Raw genomic sequence first — 25094 nt, 5'->3', positions numbered from 1 at the left:
AATTTTAACAAAGGTGTATTTATTCGTAAACGTTTTGTTTTATTTTCAATTTCATTTCAAAAACTATAGGTACGTTTTTATATGAATATCTGATACTTTAATGCTGGTAAAAGCTAGTAAAAAATTATATTTATAGAGACAATAGCGACAAATTTAAATATACCAATATATTAAACGACGTCGAATGTGCACTCATACCCCCCACCCCCTGTCGTATATCGTCGAAATAAGCAAGCCCCCCTCCCTCCCTCTTCTCAACGACGTAGTTTATGGATGACCCCATATATTTAGCTCCTAGTAAAGTTCAAACTATAAATTTAGGTTTCATGGTGCATAATTTTTTACAAAATACAATAGCTCCTAATTTGGATCAAATTGAAGATAATTCTAATGCAAATATTTTAGCACAAATTCAAAACAAAATAAAAACACAAATAATCAACCTCAAACAGTCAACGTAAAATTCTGGTTAACATTAAAATGTTAATTAAAAGTTTATAAATTTTATAAAATCCTTAAAATCAGCTGTAGATGCAGTACTACCATAACGTGACACGGGGTGACAAACAAAATATCGACCAATCACGTGCCGAATTTCATACAATTTTCGGATACAAGAACTTGCATAGTGTCATACAGGGCACAAATGTACGTACAAGAAATGATACAAGAAAATGTATACAAGAAACGACATCAGAAACGATATTAGAAATGATACAAGAAAATGCATAGTGTCATACAGCCTTAAAGGAGTCGACGGCTTTGCAGATAGTTTGCAGAAATCAGTTAGAAAGATTGAAATTGAAAAATTATGCAGATAGTGCGTCGTTTTTAAGTGATTTTGAAAAATCAGTGAACGAGTTGAAAAGTGCGGGAGCAACCGTGAGTGAACAAGAAAAATTGAATTATTTGTTAAATACTTTCCCGGAAAGTTATAGTTATGTTGGAGACTTAATATATACGCTAAAAAAGGAAGATCAAAATGCAGACTACGTCATAAATAAGATTAAGATGGCCGAATTGAAAAATCAAAGAGAAGATAGTTTTGGAAGAAAATCGAGTACGTTTATGGTGAACAAACGTCAGCAAGAACGATCATGTTTCGGGTGCGGTAGAGTTGGACACGTTAAGAAGAATTGCAGATTTGAACAATATGGCGGACAAACGACAAACAGCGAAAACCATGGAACCTCATGGACACGTGGTGGTACTACAAGAGGTCAACAAGAAGCAGGAAGAGGATATTACGTCAGGGGGCGCGGCTACTCACGAGGCCAGCGCTCACGCACGGGACAGCGTGGTGAGTGTGTAGGCAACACACAACATTTTAACCGACAATGACAGAAGAATGAAGTTGACAGAAACAGTGCTTGGTTGACAAGCATAGCACATGATGCGCCGTCTGTTGCGCAGAATACAGAAATTGTAAGTACAGCTGATTGTAATGAAATTAAATGGATTTTGGATTCTGGTTGTACAGATCACATTATTAATGATGACAGGTATTTTGATAAATGTAAATTGCTTAAAGATGCAATCAATGTTTATTTAGGTGATAATAGAGTTGTAAAAATTAGTAATGTTTTAAGTTATTTTGATGTTTTTGGTAAAAAGAATTTAGTAGATATGAAAAATGTATTTTATGTTAAAGATATGAAGTCAAATTTGATAAGTTATAGTAAAATAACTGAAAATAAGATTATTTCTCAAGGTAATATGTCTAAAGTTTTTGATCAGTTTGATAATATGACAGCTATAGCAGTAAAACGTAATGGTTTGTATTTTATGAAAAGTAAAATGAAATCAATTAGGTACCTAAGTTATGTGTAAATGTTGCAAATAGAAATATGAATATTATGAGTCAGAAGGAAAAATGGCATCGTTTATTAGGTCATGTAAATTTTAAATATTTGAATACTTTGTGTAAAGATAAATTATTGGATGGTATTCCAAATGAATTAGAATCTGAATTTATGAAGTGTGCAACGTGTATTGAAAATAAAATGCACAACATACATTTCTTTTAAAAATAATAGAGAAAAGGCTAAAGATATTTTACTAATTATTCATACTGACTTATGGGGTCCGTTTCAGACAGAGGGTTTTAATGGTGAAAGATACTTTCTTTCTTTTATTGATGATTATGATTATAGTAAAATTGGCAAAATATATGTAATGAAATCAAAAGCATAAGTATATGATTGTTTTATTGAATATACGAATGAATGTGAAAATTTAACTGGAAAGAAAATAAATATTTTACGATGTGTTAATGGTAAAGAATATTTAAACGGCAGGATTTATGCATTTGCAAAGGAAAAAGGAATTAAGATTGATCATTGTCCTCCGTATGTACATCAACTAATGGAACAGCTCAGCGATTTAACAGAACGATAATGGATATATCACGTTGTTTATTGACAGAAGCAAATATGCACAAAAGATATTGGCCTGAAATAGTTTGTACAGCAGTTTATTTGAAAAACCGTACTTTATCAGACACTATTGAAAAGAAAACACCTTAGATATTTTTCGAAAAGAAACCGAATGTTTCTAATTTAAGACTATATGGTAGTAAAGTTTTTGTTAGGAAACCGGAAGAAAGGAGAAGTTCAAAATGGGATAAAAAAGCAGATATGGGAATTTTAATTGGTTATAGTAATGTTGGTTATCGTGTACTTTTAAATGGTAGTCATTGTTGCTAGACATGTAGATATCGTTGAAGAAAATGTTAAATGTATCGGTTTGGATTTTGTTGAATCAGATAATGATAAAAATGATGAAAATCTCAAAGAGACAAAAATCCTCCAAAGAAATTTGATGATTATTATGTGTATAATAGTAGTATTTTTGTAAATATGTGTAGAACTGATATACCACATACATTTGAGGAGGCGATGAATTCTGATGAAAGTAAGTATTGGGAAAAAGCTATGAATAAGGAGATTGATAGTTTGAATAAAAATAAAACTTGGAAATTGGTCGAAAATGTTGAAAATAAAAAAGTTTTGTATGTTAAATGGGTATATATTAAAAAGTCTGATGATAATTATAAAGCTAGATTGGTTGGAAGAGGTTTTCAGCAAACACATGAAATTGATGATATTTATTCACCTGTTGCTAAGATGCAGTTATTAAAAACTTTATTGTCATATTGTTGTCAAATGGACCTAATAATTGAACAAATGGATGTTGAAACAGCTTTCTTAAATGGTAAAGTAATTTCTGAAGTTTATATTAAACAACCTGAAGGGTATGAAGATGGTTCAAATAACGTTTGTAAATTGGTTAAAGCTTTGTATGGTTTAAAAAAAGTCCAAGGGCATGGTACGAATGCCTAGATAGATTTTTAATCGAATTGGGTTTTAAAAGGAGTGAGATTGACCCTTGCTTATATGTTAATAAAAGTAAAAATGATATTGTATATTTATTGATATAATATGTTGATGATTTATTGATTTGTAGTAAAAATTTAACTGAAATTAAAAAGATTAAAATTTTATTGTCAGAGAAATTTAAGATGAAAGATCTTGGAAATATTAAAGAGTATTTGGGTATCACAGTTAATTATAACTATTGCAGTCAGGAAATGGAATTAAACCAAACTAAATATATTGAGTCATTAAGCAAACAGTAAGATTTGGAAAATAGTAAATTATATAGTACTCCTATGGATATAAATTTAAAGGTAGATAAAGCTGATGTTTGTGAAAAAAAATTAAATATAGAAATATGATTGGTGCTTTATTGTATATAAGTTCGGCAACAAGGCCTGATATAAGTTTTTCTGTTAATTATTTGAGTAGATTTCAAAATTGTTATAATGAAACACATTTTAAATATGTTTTGCGGATTTTAAAATATTTGTACTTAACTAAAGATTTAAAATTGTCTTACAAGAAAAATGGAAAAGTAAATATTGTTGATTGTTATGTAGATGCCGATTGGGCAGGTGATCATTTAGACAGAAAATCTACAACTGGGTATGTAATTAGATTATTTGGTAATGTAATTTATTGGAAATCAAGAAAGCAAAAGAGTGTAACAAAAGCTTTTGTAGAGTATGTAGCATTGTCGGAAGCAGTAAGGGAGTTAATATTTGTAAAAGAGTTGTTGAGATTTTTTGATGTAAATCTAGAAAAACCGATTGATATCTATGAAGATAATTCTGGGGCATTAAGTATTGCAAAATATGGAAATTTTACAAAGAATTCAAAGCACGTGGAAGTTCATTATCAATATGTTCATGAGTATGTTAAAGAAAATGTAATCAATGTAGTTAAGGTAGATTCAGATGATAATATAGCTGATATTTTTACAAAGTCCTTGTGCCGAGAAAAATTTGAAAAGTTTCGATGTATGTTAGATTTGAAAGATCTGAACAATTATTGATGTAAATACAATATAAATGTAAGGAGGCGTGTTAGGAATTACATCTCATATTGTAGGTAGTGTGTAGTGTAAAGGTAAAGTGTCTAACGCGCAGGCGTAACGAGTAGTAGGATGAGAGACTTGATGAAGTACACATCGAACATCGCAAGCAGCGTTGCCGTTTCGGTACAATTGTACTGAATTCAGTACACTTTCAGTAAATTCAGTACGTCAGTACTACTTTTTGCAAAAAACTCTAATTTCAGTACAAAATATGATTTTTGTAAGTTAGCGTTGCCTTTTCGGTAGAATTGTACTAAATTCAGACTTCATAAAAAAATCATTGGTAAATCCCCAGAGAAAATTCAGACTTAAACATATTTTAAACACAATTTGTAAAATGAATTTAGAATTTCAAAGCGAAAAACCTGGATTCATACCATTTTACCTACTATTACAAAAATGTAGTTTACAACGCTCAGTAAATTTTATATGAAAAGTAAAGTGTTGGATAAAATGTCAATTGAAAATAACTTCTTTTAGAAAAGAAGGGGATATAATAATATATATTTAGGAGCTAAGTTTGAAATGACACTGAATGATGTGTCGGTAAAAACCACAGGAAAGCAGCTCCTTGCGATGAGGACTAAATGTCTAAATTTTTACGTTACTTTTACATATGTTCTGAAATAAGACCCAAAATAGACTTCAAAAATCAAGTTATAAATGAGATAGCAAGTGTATAATTATAATAGTATAATACTCTGGGCTAATTAGCAAAATACAAGGAAAAGTTATTTACCAGCAATTTTATTGCTGGAATCGAATCTTATTATTGTATGTATTAATAATATAGATATGCAAAGTCCGCAGATAGTGTGCTACTTTTTTTATAAACAAAATGGCGCCCGAAAATCGTGTTTTTTTTCAATTTTTGCTCTATAACTCCAAAGATTTTAACTTTAGACCAAACACACCCAAATAAAAATTCATCGCAATTAAATTCTGCATAGAGACGTGTTTTTTCCGATTTACTTCGACGAAAACTTTCCCCGGAAGAAGCGAGTTTTTCCAACAAAATCTTTAATTTTCAACTAAACTTTTAGATAAGTAGTTGTTAATCAATAATTAAATAACTTGGTAACGTAAAAGCCCTTTCCGTATATATTATAATTCCAGAAGTATATGGAAATTGAATAAACAGTTTAGCAACAATTAAAATGTTAATTAAAAATTTACGGTCGCTATAATACTGACAATAATTATGATGCATAAGAATAACTATGATTTTTTCATAAAAAGACACTATACCTATCTAATGTACTATACAGAATTGAAATTGGACTATTTAAGCGGCCTCAGGAATATTTTAAAATTATAAACAATTTTTTGGTTTATAAACAAATAAAATATCTCGGAAAATATTAAACTAAATTAAATTGTGAAAACGGTATTCGAAAGACAGCGCCAGGACGCTTCTTTTAAAAGAAAAAAAAAACGTTTAATTATGACGAGTGGTTCCTGAGATACAATCGGTCAAAGTTGACCGGAATTTACGGCAAATATATAAACAATAGGATCATAATTTTCAAACCATCACCTTTTTATTTTTGTCCTCTTTCTCCACACTAATTTTCATATCTTTAAAATCCTCATAACATATATTATTATAATAAAAACTATCGATAATACGTGTGAAAATTGCCAAAAATAGCAAAAATTCCAATCAAAAATTAGGTTGGAGAAAATGTAACCCTCAAAGTTCAAAATCGGTATACGTTAACAAAATGCATTTTCTCGGCTTCCCATGGAGAAATTTCCTTCATTCTTTTTTGTTCCCTAATAACTCAAGTAGAGCCATCGAACTAACGCATTATTAAATGTCAAACTTGCTTTTCTTTTGTTATAATAGATTAATTTATTTATAAGAACAGAAAATTGCATATTTTTTCCAGTTGTAGTCTTTTTTTAGATAAACTTACTACAAGTGTACCTTTTAAGTGTACCTTGAAAAACATAAATATTCTCATTTGAAAGCTGTATACTTATTTTAAACAATTTTTATTTAAACAAATTAAAATATTGTGTTAAATAAATAAATAAATTTATTATAACAAAACAAAAGCAAGTTTGACATTTAATAATGCGTTAGTTCGATGGCTCTACTCGAGTTACCTGGGAACAAAAAAGAATGAAGGAAATTGCTCCATGGCAAGCCGAGAAAATGCATTTTTTTAACGTATACCGATTTTGAACTTTGAGGGTTACATTTTCTCCAACCTAATTTTTGATTGGAATTTTGCTATTTTTGGCAAGTTTCACACGTATTATCGATAGTTTTTATTATAATAATATATGTTACGAGGATTTTAAAGATATGAAAATTGGTGTGGAGAAAGAGGACAAAAATAAAAAGGTGATGGTTTGAAAATTATGATCCTATTGTTTATATCTTTGCCGTAAATTTCGGTCAACTTTGACCGGTTGTATCTCAGGAACCACTCATCATAATTAAACGTTTTTTCTTTTAGAAGAAGCGTCCTGCCGCTGTCTTTCGATTACCTTTTTCGCAATTTAATTTAGTTTAATATTTCCCGAGATATTCTATTTGTTTATAAGCCAAAAAATTGTTTATAATTTTAAAATATTCCTGAGGCCGCTTAAGAGGATCGGTACGTATTTTCGGCTGCAATGCTATTCAAATGGGGATTCATTTTTTTCGAATCCTGAGAAAACTAATAAGTATTTTTGAAAAATTTAAACGCAGAATGAAAAATTACGTTATTAGCGAGGGCCGAAAGTCCCTGAGAACTTCTATAATGTTTATTTTAATAAGTTACAGGGGTGAAAAAACTAAGAGAAAATTTAGTGTGATTTTTAATTTCAAATATCTCATTCAAAATAAACTTTTTATTTATTCTAAGGGACTTTCGGCCCTCGGTAATAATTTAGTCTTTCATTCTGCGTTTAAATTTTTCAAAAATATTTATTGGTTTTTTCAGGATTTGAAAAAAATGAACACAATGCCGTGGTAATATTTTCCAAATCTGTCTTTGTCTTACAACGCACTCAACCGAATATAATATTGTCAGCATATATTGTCAGTCAGACACTGACAATCAGTGACAATTTTAAATATTTGACATTGCATCGGGAATATTTTGAGAAATTGATTAAATATTATTGATATATAGTGTATTTGATAAATAATTGATTTAAGACGTGAACTTAATAAAAAGTTATTTATTGTGTATTATTTGTGGAAGATCCAAGCAGAGAATACATCAGATATATCCTGTGATCCAAGTATTTTGTTGTTAGAGTTGTTCAAAATTGTAAGCGTTCCAAAATAACAACATATTATTAAAAAATCACTTTAACACTTTTCCTCTTTTCTCGATTGATTATTAGTTTTTGTTGTACAAATAAATTATTACACTCACTGAAAACATAGTTAGTGAAAAAGTTATCACATTTATTAACTGAATTAATAATTTGCAATTATAAAAATAACAGTTATCCAAGAACATTCAAAAGCCATCTCTTTAAATTAATTATGACATTTTCAAGTACATAGAATGACATTCTAATAGTAATGTTTACATATCCACACCAGTGTGAATTTTACTACACGTAATTTGCCGTGTAAAGACAGAAAAAGTAGGGATACACGTAAAATATTTGCGAATTATGTACCCATAGCCTTAAATAGTCCAATTTCAATTCTGTAAAGTACGCTAGATAGGTATAGTGTCTTTTTATGAAAAAATCATAGTTATTCTTATGCATCATAATTATTGTCGTTATTATAGCGACCGTAAATTTTTAATTAACATTTCAATTGTTGCTAAACTGTTCATTCAATTTCCATAATCTTCTGGAGTTATAATATATACGGAAAGGGCTTTTACGTCACCAAGTTATTTAATTATTGATTAACAACTACTAATCTAAAAGTTTAGTTGAAAATTAAAGATTTTGTTGGAAAAACCCGCTTTTTCCGGGGAAAGTTTTCGTCGAAGTAAATCGGAAAAAACACGTCTCTATGCAGAATTTAATTGCGGTGAATTTTTATTTGGGTGTTTTCGGTCTAAAGTTAAAATCTTTGGAGTTATAGAGCAAAAATTGAAAAACACACGATTTTCGGGCGCCATTTTGTTTATAAAAAAAGTAGCACACTATCTGCGGACTTTGCATATCTATATTATTAATATATACAATCATAAGATTCGATTTCAGCAATAAAATTGCTGGTAAATAACTTTTCCCAAAAATGGCCTATTCTCCGATAATCAGCCCAGACTATAATAAATGATTTAAAAAAGACTAAAACTTACTGTTAATTTGAAATTCCCGCCTTTCAGTACATTTTTGATAAATGCAGTACATTTTACCGAGAAAGTTCAGTACGTTAACAAAATAGGTCGCGGCAACACTGATCGCAAGCAATGGAGAAGCGTCGTGTAATGTAGCGTAGTAAGGTAGTATAGGGAAGTTGGCATATAGTTTGTAGGCAATAAAGTAAGTTGTACCTAAAGCCGTTGATTAATCCTATCCACAATCCTCCTCTTAACAGAAATATAAAATTTAACTATAAAATATAAAAAAAATATAAAATAAAACATATATAAATATAAAGTTTAACTATAAACAACTGTCACGTCAGTCGCAAAAGTGAGGTTGCACCAGACACGTGAGGTTACGTTGACACATGAGCATGAAAATTATGTTACCGTTTTCGGCAGGAGTTTCGCTTCTGTGTGGTTATTTATTCTGTGCTATAATATACACTCGGGTGCAAAATTAACCGGACACCTTAAAAATGGGTAATTTTTGATGTCTCGTAATTAATAAACCTGTTGTCCGATTTAAGTGATTTTTTAATATGTTGTAGCCTTATTCTTTAACAATACTGTTTTAATAATATTGTTGCTAAACAGGTAAATTTTCATTGTATACCGGGTGTACCAATGAAACTGTGTTTTTTTCTCAAACTTCGCATCGCCCTGTGGAGTATTCTAACATTTACAAAATACTCAAATTTAAACCCAACTATAGCCTCATGTTTTCTCAACATTGTTTTTTGAGTCATTCGCTTATGTTGGACCGTTAAAAAGTTAGGTACTTTAACAGTTAGCCATGTTTTTTATCAAAACAGTATGTTTTTAAATAAGCATGGCAAACTTTGTGGAGTTATTCTACATGAAAAAATAATGGCAGTTTGCTTTATAAACCTATGTCCGCAAATGCTTAATTTCTAAGATAGAGGGTGTTCAAATTTTTCTTATAAACTGACGATTTATTTATTGCTTTAAAACCGGTTGAGATATGCAAATGAAATTTGGTGGGTTTTAAGACGTAGTTATTATACAACTTTTGACATACAAGTTAGAATTTAATATTCACCATTGGCGCACATACGGGTAATATGAGCTGTCATATTACGCGTATGCGCGCCAGTGGTGAATATTAAATTCTTAGTTGTATGTCAAAAAATGTGCAATAACTACGTCTTAAAACCCATCAAATTTTATTTCCATATCTCAACCGGTTTTAAAGCAATAAATAAATCATCAGTTTGTAAGACAAATTTCAACACCCCCTATCTCAGCAACGAAGCATTTGCGGACGTACCGTTTATAAAGCAGACTGTCACTATTTTTTCATGCAGAATTACCCTTTAAAGGTTGCCATACTTATTTAAAAAGACCCCGTATTGATGAAAAACATGGCTAGTTGTTAAATTACCTAACTTTTTTATGGTCCAATGTACGCGAATGAATCAAAAAACAAAATGTTTAGAAAACATGAGGCTATAGTTAGATTTCAATTTCAGTATTTTGTAAATGCTAGAATATTCCACAGGCTGATGCGAAGTTTAAGAAAAAAACACAGTTTCATTGGTACACCTGGTATACAATGAAAATTTACCTGTTTAGCAACAATATTATTAAAACGGTATTGTTAAAGAATAAGGCTATAACATATTAAAAAATCACTTAAATCGGACAACAGGTTTAGGAATTGCGAGACATCAAAAGTTACCCATTTTTAAGGTGTCCGGTTAATTTTGCACCCGAGTGTATTGTCCTTTTCATGATCATTTTTCAGTGCGTAACAAATGATAGGAAAAAGGGTAAGTCCGTGATAATACACATTTATGACATTTATTCTAACATGACATTTTAGTTAAATCTGACAGTTGTCACATTTTATTTTCAATTTGGAATAAAAACAAATCAAATGTGTTTCTTGCATTTATAAAATGGTATTTTCTTTGATTTGTATAGTCTTATAAATTATACAGATTATATTTGTAATATTATTATCTAATTAAAAAAAATATTTTTTTATTATGGCGCCATCTATCGACAACTAGAATAACTAGAATAAATGTTATAAAAATATCACCGACGAAATGTAATCACCGACGTGCCTTTTTTTCTGTCACATACAATTTAATGCGTTAGAAAGAAATCGAAAAACTGTGACGCACTGAAAGATGATCATGAGAAATACTGTATATCAATTATTATGATGTCGCTACCTGTATCATAATGAACTTCATTTTAATACAGATTTTCATTAAGATACCGATTTTTAACCAATAGAATAGCGATATGGCATTTGCGATAAAGGTGGTACACGCGCAGTGACCAATGGCGAGTCAAATACATACGCTTTGACAGTTTCCAATATGTAAACAAACTGTCAAATTGACTATTTAATTTGTTTGCGTTACAAAATTAATAAATTTGAATATATTTTTTGTTGTGAATGATCATAGAAAAAATAGTGTATACAACTTGCATTTAATTATTATGAATCTCGTACTCTATACTGAAACTCGCCGAATACGGCTCGTTTCGTATTCCTCATACTCGCTTCATAATGACCATCATTAAATGCTCGTTACATAATATACTATTAAATAAAGATTCCGATGTTTAAATCATATAATACTCTCTTGAAAATATCTTTTGTTTTCATTTTCATCTAAACTTTGATATAAAATTTGTTCCAACATGTACGAAATTACATTTTGATTTTTTATTTCATCAGGCTACTATCCATCGCAATTGAGGGAAAAAGGAAATGTTTTATTAAAATATTAGACATTATTGTTTAAAAATGTATCTTTATCAGGTAGTAATTACTAAAATTCGATAAAAGTTCTGAATATAATATAGTAACATTTCCTCATACTTTATAAAGCTGTAAAGTATTTTATTGTGTAAAATGCTTCTTATTTGAATTTCAGTGAACTTACTTTTTATATTTGTGTTCTAAGAAGTGCTATAAATGTTATTCTTGTTTTTATTGGTTTCTTTTGTCTAAAGTTATTTTTATCTTGAAGAATTGAAACGAATATAGTTGTGCAGCTTGTTACAATGGCTCTATGCTGATATCTACTCGTAGAGCGTACTACCAAATAGAGGCCCAAAGAACTCTAGTTGGCTTGCTAGTAGATAAGAAATAATGTTTTAAACTTACCAAAAATGCGGAACTCCTGCATAAGTAGCTGTAATTCTGATTGCAATTTTGCTTTAACTTTTCTATTTTCCTTTTCTGTCCCGTAAAACTTCGTTTTAACATTCTGTAAATCCGTCAGGTTTCCTTTTACATATTCATTATACCGTTGCGTTAATTTTATCCCTGTTTTACATTTGGGGCATACTTTTGGATTAATTTGATTATCATCACTTTCCAGCCACTGTTCCATACCTTAAACGATTCTTTATATATATAATAGTAGAAAATAATACGTACCCGACCCCTGTTTAACGCCATAAGAGAAACTTCAGAGAGAGACCAGACTCGACTGACTTGAGGCCTTTAGTTATTTTTAAATGTGCATCGACGTTTCCTTGTATCTACCACTAAAATAAAGTACTTACCAGATGACTCTAAAATATGCCCGCAATCAACTAACAAGACAAAGCGGGCATCTTCTTCATTTTTTGTTTCGAAGAAACATTCGGTCAATTCTTCACCATTACAAATTCTACATAAAGATGGACAAGGATCTCCACAAAAGCCTATGCATAGGTGACCACATCCTCGGATTTTCTTTGGACATGGTTCATAACATGGTGGCACGTTACATATATCTCCACAACATCGCTTACATTCTTGATGGTCGCATTTTCTAACACAAGCTTCTTTGCAACTAAAATTATATCACAAAAAAGCAAATAGATTAGAATACCAGTTTTAAATTTTTTAAGAGAACAATTTTACATAAATGGCAAATTAAAATTATTTAGTTTAACTCATTTTTCTGAAATAAGTTATTAACTAAAATGAAATAAAAATGTATACCATTTTTATTCAGTTGCAATGCGAAGGCAAAACTGTCTTATTTTTCACCTAGAACAGAGAGCGCAAACCAGCACTCCAAATCGACGATTCTCGTCTCTATTTGGAGTCATCATCAGAGAGGCGTAGGTTTGCTGCTCTCTGTTCCAAGTGACGTAACTCCGAGAGCTTATCCCCGCATTGCAATTGACGTTTATGGAGTAGGTGTCTAACGACATCTGGTAACTGAAAGTCAAAGTTTTATAGTTTTCAACCTAATAGAAATATTAAAAATATTGAAAAATATTAAAAATATTCCTAAAATATATTTAATTGAAACCTTATTGGACCATTTGGACCCAATACTTGGGGCAGAGAGCAGCAAACCTACGCCTCTCTGATGGCAGCAAACCTACGCCTCTCTGATGATGACTCCAAATAGAGTCGAAAATCGTCGACTTAGAGTGCTGGTTTGCGCTCTCTGTTCTAGGTGAAAAATAAGACAGTTTTGCCTTCGCATTGCAACTGAATAAAAATGGTATACATTTTTATTTCATTTTATATTAGTCTTACTCCTTTCAGTAACTAGGTCCATTTTCCGTTGGAATTTACCAGCTGAAGAGACAGGGTCGTGAATTGTAAGTTTTTGAATTCCCTCTTGTCCTCTTCGCTTCAGCATCCTTCGCTTTCCGATGAACCTGACGTCGAGGTATACCAGTCAGTTTTTCCATGTTCCCTAAGTACTAGCTTTGAATAAGACTTTAATTTAAAATTTGACATTAATTGGCCAAACTTGACAGGTGCTCGATTTTTGACCATTCGCTTCGTTATCGAACGCAGATAGCGAATGATCGATAACGAAGCGAAGGGTCAAAAATCGAGGTCCCCTTACACAATACGAACGCCATCACTTTGAATTGATAGAGCTCATTTCCAGCAGAAAATGCATTCTTCTATCTGTCTTCGGGGTGGAACGCAACCAATAGTCGCTTTTGAGATCCAGTTTTAAAAACCTCTTCGGTCTATTCAAGGCATTACGGGTATCGACAAAACGAGGCAGTGGGTAGCTGTCTTTCTTGGTGACGCTATTCATTATTTCTGTAGTCGACACAGAACGTTGTGAAGCCATCTTTCTTGGTTGCCAACACCACAGCAGAAGACCCGGGGCTATTCGACTCTTGAGAAGATATTCTCCTTCCGCATATCTTCAAGAATGGCAAATGTTTTTTTTTTGTTTTGCAAATGGGAGACGTCTTTATGGTTGACTTATCGAGTTGAAGCTGTCAGTGATTATTCGATGTTGAACAAGTCAGTGCGGTCAGTGCGGTCAGTTATTTTCCTTTAAATATGTCATTTTCATGTTTAATGAACTCTTCTGCTTTTTGTTATTCATCTTCGGATAGATGGCTCCAGGACTTCTTTTTTAACAACTCAGTAGATAATTGGTGTGCACAGCGCTGCTGGCACATTTTCTTATGCTCTGGTCACTTTTACAACTGGCCCGCATTTTCCAAGTACTTGACCCCTTTTAAATTTTTGGAAAAGACTGCAAGACTTGTACACACTTCTAAATAGGTCAAAACGGCAAACAGGTGTATGTTTTCAAAAAAACTTTTGATAGTGTGTAAAAAATATTTTATTATCAGCTAAGTACTTTCGACACATAACGTGTCATCATCAGAGCTTCCTAAAAGGACATTTAAGATAAGATTTTTTAATATAAAAAATAAGTGAAAAACTTACGTCCTTTTATAAAACCTTCATAGAAGAGCAATTGCTAAACAACACAATAAAAAACATGGATACTGGGCAAAAGCCACAGATATAGGGTATAATAACCCTTTAAAGTGAATAAAATCACATCTAAATTCTTTTATTAATTAGTAAGACAACATGGCTGAGTCAAACCATTTTGAGCCCACGTGAACAGCAGATCAGCTGAGGAAGACTGTCAAATGTTAACGTGTATATTAAAAGTTATCAAAATTCTTCCAAAAAACAAAACTGTTATAGTCTGACCAAGTGTAGAAGAAGTTAGATGAAATCATACCTAGGAGAAATATCATTTGACAAGCTCAGAGTTCGAAAGCTGTTATTAAAATTAAAAATCTTATTGATTAATTCAGACAAATAACAAATATTTACTTGTTTACAAATATGTAAACAATGAACGAAAACTCAAGAATACTTAAAAGTAATGTTCAAAAAACTTTCATAAATTGTTGGGTATACTGTATACTAAACCAAAATTACTAAAGAAATTTCTTAAAAATAGGATCAAATTTACAATTTAATTGAATCTGGGTGTTAACACAGTTTAGAGGGTTTCTTTTCATTTCTCTACTTATTTCTAGATCTTCTAGTAGATTCATTTTGGTATAGTTATTATAAGGTATGTTGTGTAAGATCCTACTATCTCTTTGTGGACTAAAGCTATGTTTCGATGCATGTAAATGATAACCAAAGCTAGATTTATCGATCTTTGACATATGCTCTTTGATACGAGTATCCAAAGATCGCATCGTTCTACCCACGTAGGTCACAGGGCATTCACCACATGACAATTTATAAATGCCACTTTTTGAAGTTTTTTTAATTTTGTCTTTAGTATGAGAAAAAATTGACTTGATGTTATCTTTGCATTTAAATGAAAGTTTTAAGTTAGGAATGTTATTTAAGATTTTTGCTATATTAGATCTATACATAACTGCTGAGTTGGAGTTGTCCGGGGTCGCAATATAAGCTAGAGATCTGTTTCTTTTATTCCTTAATTTGTTAAGAATGTTATCAACCAAAGTAGGGGAGTAACCGTTACTATGTGCAAGTTGTTTAATAATATGAAATTCAGAAGTAAAATTTGTATCTGATAATGGTAAGCTAAGTAAACGATGGATATAGCAATAAAAAGAAGACATCTTCTGTTGAAAAGGATGATTCGAAGATCTAGGGATAGTATGGTCAGTCTGAGTTGGTTTTCTAAAGACTGAAAAACTTAAATTGTTCTCTATTCTAGTTAATGTTAAGTCTAGAAAATTAATAGAATTGTTAGACTCTGTTTCTAAAGTGAAAGTTATGGCTGGATGTAAATTATTGAGTGAAACTAGAATATTTTCTGCATCTGAGGAATTTCCATCTATAATAGCTAACACATCATCCACATATCTAAACCAATACAAGATTTTTTGTAAAGGATTGTGATTTGAAGAATTATTATCAAAGATATTAATCTCAAGGTTGTTAAGGAACAGATCTGCTAGAAAAGGTGATAATGGATTTCCCATTGCAAGGCCTTGTGCCTGTCTATAAATAATGTTGTTAAAAGAAAAGAAATCTTGTGATAAACAAATTTTAAGTAAACCCAATAAGTGGGAAATTGTATCTTTATTAATGTTATTGTTAATAAGTAAATTCTCCATTATAAGAATGGTTTCATCTCTTGGTACGTTCGTAAACAAATTACTAACATCAAATGAAACTAGAAAGAAATCTCTGGGTAAATTTATAACTGACAATTTATTAACTAGATCAGTAGAATTTTTAACAGAATAATTAGGTTGCAAAGATATTGAAGATTGTAAAATGGTATTAATGAATTTAGACAGTGTCACAACTGGAGTGTTATAAAAACTAACCACTGGTCTCATAGGAACATTTGGTTTATAAATCTTTGGCAAACCATATAGTCTTGGTATTTGAGGATTTGACAAAATGAAGGTTTACATATTTGTAAACAAGTAAATATTTGTTATTTGTCTGAATTAATCAATAAGATTTTTAATTTTAATAACAGCTTTCGAACTCTGAGCTTGTCAAATGATATTTCTTCTAGGTATGATTTCATCTAACTTCTTCTACACTTGGTCAGACTATAACAGTTTTGTTTTTTGGAAGAATTTTGATAACTTTTAATATACACGTTAACATTTCACTTCAATAGTAATAATAGAAAATTTTTTTAAAAATTTAACTTTAAAATTTAGTATCTTAACTTTAATTTCATTTAACCTATACATGGCTTTTTAGTCATTTTCAATTTTTAATTAATAATTATGAACATAGAGGTCGCATAAGATTGTAGTTCCTTCTTTATAATTTTAATAAATGACAGTCTTCCTCAGCTGATCTGCTGTTCACGTGGGCTCAAAATGGTTTGACTCAGCCATGTTGTCTTACTAATTAATAAAAGAATTTAGATGTGATTTTATTCACTTTAAAGGGTTATTATACCCTATATCTGTGGCTTTTGCCCAGTATCCATGTTTTTTATTGTGTTGTTTAGCAATTGCTCTTCTATGAAAGTTTTATAAGAGGACGTAAGTTTTTCACTTATTTTTTATATTAAAAAATCTTATCTTAAATATGTCCTTTTAGGAAGCTCTGATGATGACACGTTATGTGTCGAAAGTACTTAGCTGATAATAAAATATTTTTACACACTATCAAAAGTTTTTTTGAAAACATACAACTGTTTGCCGTTTTGACCTTTTAAAGTTGCCCATAAACACGCCCATAAACAGTTATGTTTTCGCCTGTCGTTATTTTCATTATAGGAGGTTTCGATATTGTCCTTATAAATGTCGTCCAAGAAACGCGTATTCATCACTGTAGTGATGATATTTATCACTGACCTAATAGCCCCAGTACCGATAGTAAAACTGCATCTGTGGTTATTGAGAAGTCCATAGGTAACTAAACTGTCGCTACTTCGCTACTTGAGGAACTGGAAGCTTAGGGCAGGGAGCCAACGTGCAACTCTTGCCGTTGGCTCCTTTTAGTTTTCCTGATTTCCCTTGGTGTTGTAGAGATCGTTTGTCGTTCGATTTTCTGTCTTCTTGATCTTGTGATTTGTCTGCAATCACGTTGAAGGTGGTCTAAGAATCCACAATTGTAACATTTTGGGAGCCTTTCACGTTTTGTTTTACGGAATCAGCTATTGAGCCACGATATTTTTCGAACTGGGTGGCCAACACTTGGCTTCATTGCTTCATCATACTGCAACCATAGCGTCCTTTAATATTTGGTAGCGTTCACTTCGTAGTCGTATCGTAGTGCATGCTGGCCATCAAGGAAACATTGGATGGTCAATTGGTGTAGAAATTTATCCAGGGTTTCGGAAAAGCGAGTCGTATCATTTGCTACTTCCGCTCTGTATTCCTGCACATATTCGTTGGAGCCTTGGATATGCACTTTTAGTTCATTCTTGAATACTTGCTTCAAATATTGGCTTCCACATCTTAGTTCTAGAGCTTATAATATGGTCTCATAGTTCTTTTATGCGTCCTCTGGGATGTTTTGGAGGATTTCGACAGCTTTACCTCGAAGTGCTAATATTCGTGAATGAGTGCAATTGAATATTTTGGCCATGTTATGCGACACCCAGAGAGATATAATATACTCCATTTAATAATACAAGGCAAGGTAGACGGAAGAAGAAAGCCAGGTCGAAGAAGAACGTCATGGCTTAAAAACTTGAGACAATGATTTAACAGATCCTCTGCATCCCTTTTCCGAGCTGCCGTTAACAAAATTACTATAGCCAATTTGATAGCCAAAGCCAACGCTCGATAATCGAGCACGGCACATGAAAAAGAAGAAGCTAATATGAGACCTATTGCCTTCTGTTCATTTTCCTATCTACTATTTTGTGTAGCGGCTTCGAATTGAATTCTATACAATGGCCAAGGGCCTTGCTGTCAAATGTAGGAGGCTTAATTATACCGTAGGGGATAAATCACTCCTGGTTTACTTTTATTTCTCAATTTCCGGATTATTTCAATTCTAGGCAAATATTCTCAAGGATCTCGTTATCTCATCGTGCCTTTCCTCTATTAGGCCGCTGTTTACTTCAATATATTTAATCATGCTTTCTTTTATCTCTTCGATTTCTCTTTTCATATCTTCCTTACTCACTTTTGAGTTTTCTATTTTTGATTTTTCCATTGCGGTAATCATATCTTGAATTTCCTCCATTTTAGTCACGCTTTTTGTTTTGAAATAAAAATTCTCAAAAATAATTTCTTTCACTTAATACCTCACTGGTACCAATTGTTATGTTTCTCTGTGGATCTATAATATGCTAGATCAAGAGAAACAAGAATACGATAACGACATTGGGAAATGCTTATTTCCTGAGATTATTAAATACACCATTTTGGGGAGAACTGAAATTCTGATTTCCTAATAAACATGAAAATGTACTTAAAAATAAATAAAACGGGCCCGTATAAAGGCGTTTTCCAATTGAAAAATAGCAATGTTTACAAACATCAATAACTCTGTGACTATTAAATGCATTTTAACAAAATTTTGAGTTCTTATAAATGCATGCGGCCACTAAAAAGAATACACCCACAGTATCTCCTACTGGTCGTAAAAGGCGACTGCAGGAGCAGCTGACCGCTGTCCCTACCCAACATTCCGTCTCGTCCTATACCCATCTATTTACCTAGAACCTATCTCAGCCACACCCCGAGTGTCGGATGAGTCCTCTTGACCGTGTCTGAGTGGAAGAGGTCCATTTTGCGCTGGGGGTGCAAACCGCGCAACTTGCGCTGCTCTCCATTCATACACTCCTAAATTCCTCAATACCAAGTGATTCTTCGGGCCAACGGCTTCGGGCGGATGAGTTGGTAAGTGGTAGGACACTCTTTTGTCCTGGAGTTGAGAAATCGGCTCCGAAGGCGGAGGAACTATTAAGTAGTCAACGGCATAAAGCCTGGGTTTCCTCGAAAGCGGCACCGACAAACAGCGATCGTAGCACTGCGATGAATTACGTCAGATTACGGTGAAAAATTCAAGGTTCTTCACTGGGGCAATGGAATGTGCAAGCTCAGCAAGCGGTGGCTTCTGACGCATCCTTGGAAACCAACGCTATTATTTTGCACGGTACAGTTTTTTATGATGTCATTCATCGCAGTGTTACGATCGGAGGTTGTCAGCACCGCTTTCGAAAAAACCAGCGCTTAAGGATGTGGAAAGCCACGGGATGACTACCACATTATATATCCCTAGTAAAACCATCATGACGAGTAGGATATTTAAAGATGATATGCCATGCGACCCGATTAGCAACCGGCGTCGTCGAGTTTCCACGGTCGAGACCGGCCACGCAACGGTAGGTACCAGGCCTTGCGTGGAAAATATGCGACTGGATAAAACAAATGAAAATATCAGCCGCAACCTAAGCGTTAACCTCCGATGGCGCGCCACGAAATGCTACGTACTCTCTATGCTACTTTACGGAGTAGAAGGGTGGACGTTAACAGCAGTAACTATAAAGAAGTTAGCGGCTCTAGAAATGTGGCTGTATCGACGCATACTGAGAATACCTTGGACAGACAGAGTGACCAACACAGAGGTATTGAGACGAATGGGTAAAGAGGTGGAATTGTTAACAACTGTTAAAAGGAGGAAAGCGTCATACCTGGGCCATGTGTTCCGTAATGATAAGTACAGTCGGCTACAGCTTATCGTGGAAGGCAAGATTGAAGGTAGAAGAGGTTTGGGCAGAAAGAAGAAATCCTGGCTGAGAAACTTGAGAGAATGGTTTCAAATACCAGAAGCTGCGAACATAATACATGCGGCACAAAACAGAGAAACCTATCGTTTGATGGTCGCCAACCTTCGGTAGAAGACGGCACATAAAGAAGAAGATAAATGCATGACACCTTATAAATACATAAATACATAATAGAATACATATTTTATAATTCTTATTTCCTTACTTTGTACATGGTTCTCCACATCGTTTTTTACATATACCATGTGTACACCGGTAACTACACGGTTTTTGGCACGGTTGGCAAGTTCCTCCGCAGGGTATAGTACATTCGTGATTACAAACCAATGGGACTCCACATTTTTTAGCACATTTTTGATGAAATCGTCCTTGAAAACATTGCCTACATATACCACTACAAGTGTGTTTACACTGAAGTGTAAAGTTACAGGGCTCTGAACATTGAGCTAGCAATATCTTCGGATCATCTGGAAAGAATCAATATTCATGTATGTAAATATGTATGTTATGTAGGTATATGTATACAGTGATGAGTGCGCAAATAACCGGCAAAATAACGCAAAAGACGGAAACATAATAGGGTATGATATAAAAAGAGATTAGAGGTGGAAAATTATCAATATAAACCTGTAAATTTACATTATATTGATAGTTTCTCACCTTTAGAAGTATCGGAGTTAAACTATGGTACAGTGGCAGTTGTCAAACTCCTCCGATATGTCTAAAGGGGGGAAATAAAAAGACATGAAACTAGTAAATGTGAGAAATTGTCAATAAAAACCTATAAATTTACATTATATTGATAGTTTCGGAACTTTGGAGTTTGACAACTAGCACCGTGACAGAATAATTTTATAAAATGCTCGTGACAGTTTTAGTTGACATACTCCTCCAATAGGGCTTTTCATTCACAGTCATTTGTTTCGAGCTTCTGTCATAATATGTCGTATAATCCATGTATATTAATATTATACACAGATTATACAAGATATGACAGAAGCTCGAAACAAATGACAATCGATGAAAAGCCCTATATGTCTAAAGGTGGGAAACTATTAATATAATGTTGTAGGTTTTTTTCCAACTTTACTAGACTCATCTCTTTTTATTTCACAACGTAATACGTTTTGAAAGACATTTAAAATATCTTTAATTCCATGTACAGTCGGAAAAATGAAAGAATACTCATGAACGAACATATAAAATACGCTTTATTTTCCTGTCACTTTGTCACAAAGAAAATTGCCCAGAGCAAGTACATGTAATAATAATTATTACATGTACTTGCGCTGGCCAATTTTTTGTGTGACACGGTGACAGGAAAATACAGCGTGTTTTATATGTTCGTTCATGGGTATTCTTTTATTTTTCCTACTGTAAATGTTCTCAATACCCATATTGTAATACCTATTTTTACATATTTTTGTACAAAACTTTCGTTTTCGTCGAAGTAGCCATTGGATTTAATTGTTTATATTAATTGTGATTCAAGGATTCAAACAAAAAGTGGTGTTAAATTTACTTAATAACCGTTGGGTTAAGTTATAGAAAACACTTATATGGAATGAAATATAATTTAAATGTCTTCCAGAATACAGCATATATAGACGCATATACAGGGTGTTTCATTAAGAATTATCCATGTAGTAACTGGAGAAACCTTAGCACAAAATACGAAGATTTAACCATATTGATTCCTCGTTACCGGGATACAAAGTGTTTTATTACAAATATTCTAAAATGACTTTAGCCCATTGTTAAAGCACATTTTAATGTTTTTTGTTCAAACTTGACACACAGTTTATATACAGAGTGTCCCAAAAGTAGTGGAACAGTCGAATATTTCGCGAAATAAACATCAGATCGAAAAACTGAAAAATACGTTTTCAATAATTTTCAAAAATCTATTGAATGGCAGCAAACGCGAACCCCCACTCCACTCCCTGGAGGTGGGGTAGGGGGTAACTTTAAGATCTTAAATGAAAATCCCCAGTTTTTATTGCAGATTTGCATTCCTTACGTAAAAGTAAGCAACTTTTATTCGAGATATTTTTTCGAATTGTGAACAGATAGCGCTATAATCGGAAAAAACTATTTGTCGTGATACCATTGGTAAATTATAGAAACGGTCTAATATCTCGAGAAATACACTTCCAAATGAAAAACCAAAAAATACATGTTACTTAAATATTTTTCAAAAAACTATCGAATAACACCAAACATGGTCCTCGACCCTATCCCCTGGAGGTGGGGTGGGGGGTAACTTTAAAATATAAAATGGGTATCCCCATCTTTATTGCAGATTTGAATTCCCCATAAAAAATAAGTAACATTTGTTCGAAACATTTTTTAGAATTGTTGATAGATGGCGCTATAATCGGAAAAATACGATTTATTAGCGGCATCTATCAACAATTCTAAAAAATGTTTCGAATAAATGTTTCTTATTCTTTCATGTGGAATCCAAACTGCAATTAAAAATGCCGGTTCCTATTTAAAATTTTAGAGTTACCCCCCACCTTACCTCCAGGGCAGAGACTGGGAGGTCGTGTTTGGTGTCGTTCGATAGGTTTTTGAAAAATTTTAAATACTTTTTTTTTGGTTTTTCATTTCGAAGTGCATTTCTCAAGATATTAGACCGTTTCTATAATTTACCTATGTTATCACGATAAATCGTTTTTTTCGATTATAGCGCCATCTATCCACAATTCGAAAAAATATCTTCAATAAAAGTTGCTTACTTTTATGTAACCAATCCAAATCTGCAATAAAAGCTGGGGGTTTCCATTTAAGATTTTAAAGTTACCCCCACCCCACCTCCATGGGGTGGAGTGGGGGTCGTGTTTGCTGACACTCGATAGATTTTTGAAAATTATTGAACACGTATTTTTTCAGTTTTTCGATACGATGTTTTATTTCGTGAAATATTCGACCGTTCCGCTACTTTTGGGACACCCTATATTATATGTTAGGATACTTTAACTACTCTTAAAAGATAGTTTTCCGCTGTTACCAGAGGCGTGCTGTAGAGATATATACTTCATTTCGCCCCTTTTTCCCCCTCACAATTTATTGTTACTTTTTACATAAATATCATCCTTTTGTCTCATTACGATAAAGTAAGTACATAGTTTTCAAGTTATTTGCGTTTAAAGATAATGGATTCCATATGAGTATGTATTTTAAACCACATTCAATAAGATTATGTCAGAGAACAACAACCACAGATAAAAGACACGACCGTACTTAAAACGTGTACCGTTTTTGAAGACACATGCGCGAACCTGGTTGCTTTAAGTGTTCCCAACACATGCTAATTCCAGTTAATTCTGTCCCTCTGGTTGTTTTACGATAGTCCGTAGGCGTGTATGGTAAATACTCGACTTAATAAGTTTGTTTGAGCATTTATATAATAATTATAATAGTTAAAATGTCTGGTTACTCGTGTGTGGTTCACGGATGTTCCTCTGCGACAGGAAGAGGAATAAGTTTATTTAGATTTCCGAAGAATAATAACAGGTAATTGTTATTGCTTTGTAATTTTTACATATTAGTTATTAGGTATCTAATAGCCTTAATTTGACTTGATTAAATATTATTGATAATAAATTTTCCGCTATTTTGGATTTTCTATAATGAACTCATTTCTACTAGTCAAGCCCCTTCATTTGATATCCATATTGAGGTAGTTGTGAAATTAAATATGTAACCCACCATTTTTTGGCGGCCATTTTGGATTTTCTATAATGAACTCTTTATTAATAATCAAGCCCTTTCATTTGATACCCATGTTGAAGTAGTTGTGAAAAAATATGTAATCCGCCATTTTATAGAGGTGGACATCTTGGATTTACAATGATACTGAATGTATGTAGTGTATGTAATGTTACAAATCGGTGTAATTGTAACGATTCGTATAATACTTTTTTGATTATTTTTTAGATTGTTGCATATTTATATTTATAGAAATATACTCTTACAGTACTTCTTGGGTTTTTATTCGTTTGCTCCGATATTCGCCTTTAAAGGAAAAATGTACTTTTGATAGGTTTCCAAGCAGGGCCGTCTTAAGCACACACGGCGCCGGGGTGCAATACTCATCTTTGCGCCCCCTTTGGTGAGAAATTATTTATATGGGAAATAAGCCACAATTAAAATGAAAAAAATAATTTTATTAACGTTTCGACGCCCAAATCGGGTGCCGTTGTCAAAATACAAAATACTACTAATGGAAACAAAAATGTTGTTGCTTAGTAAAAAAAATTCTTCTAATAATTTATTTAATTTGACTCATTTATATCGGCAATTCAGATACATATGATACATTTTAAAGTAGAAGACTTTAAAATGATATTGCCAATATTTATGAGTTGCGTTCCTGGGACGATTTTACTGAAAGATAGTTCATTCGATTACATGAAATCAACCCCAACTCAAGAATATCCGTCACAAAAAAAAATAAATCATAGCATGTGATCTGTCTTTAAAAAGACAACCACATGCAACGGTGACATTAAAATTCTAGTGTTAGAGATCTCATAGTAAATCACGAGGGAAAACCAGGAAAAACCTCGTGATACTATCCCGACATCGTAAGTATTTGGTCTTACATTTAAATTACTCTCAAAATTAATACCAAATTCTGACTTTGCTATAATTTTGTTTAAATTATAAATAATATCAATAATATATGGATATATAAGTAATACTAAAATATAAAATATGTACTAACTCGACTATTGACTTATTAATTGTGGTATTTTCTTTGTGGTATCATCTACATATCTCCACCATACAGTGGGTTTTAAATTTTGTTTAGAAATGATATTAGTTTCAATATGTGTTTTCAATATGGCCTCATAGATCAGAATTGTTGGATACATTCCTGAATATTATAAACGATCAA

At 32.4% G+C, this 25094-nt stretch overlaps 1 protein-coding gene across 2 annotated transcripts in view; it reads right to left on the bottom strand.

Annotated features, from left to right (window-relative positions):
• LOC126884457 (NFX1-type zinc finger-containing protein 1-like) overlaps positions 1–25094 on the bottom strand; it is a 297539-nt gene that overhangs the window by 39189 nt on the left and 233256 nt on the right. For both annotated transcript variants that reach the window (XM_050650391.1, XM_050650392.1), the window contains exons 15-17: positions 20394–20655; positions 12270–12541; positions 11866–12096 (exon numbers count right to left, since the gene is read on the bottom strand). In XM_050650391.1, coding sequence (XP_050506348.1) covers positions 11866–12096; positions 12270–12541; positions 20394–20655 — 765 coding nt within the window. The remainder of the gene's footprint in view (positions 1–11865; positions 12097–12269; positions 12542–20393; positions 20656–25094) is intronic.

Source organism: Diabrotica virgifera, chromosome 5 (genome assembly GCF_917563875.1).
Source record: "Diabrotica virgifera virgifera chromosome 5, PGI_DIABVI_V3a".
NCBI lineage: Eukaryota > Metazoa > Arthropoda > Insecta > Coleoptera > Chrysomelidae > Diabrotica > Diabrotica virgifera.
Note: the sequence above shows the minus strand (reverse complement) of the source record. Positions and strands in the feature narration are given on the sequence as shown.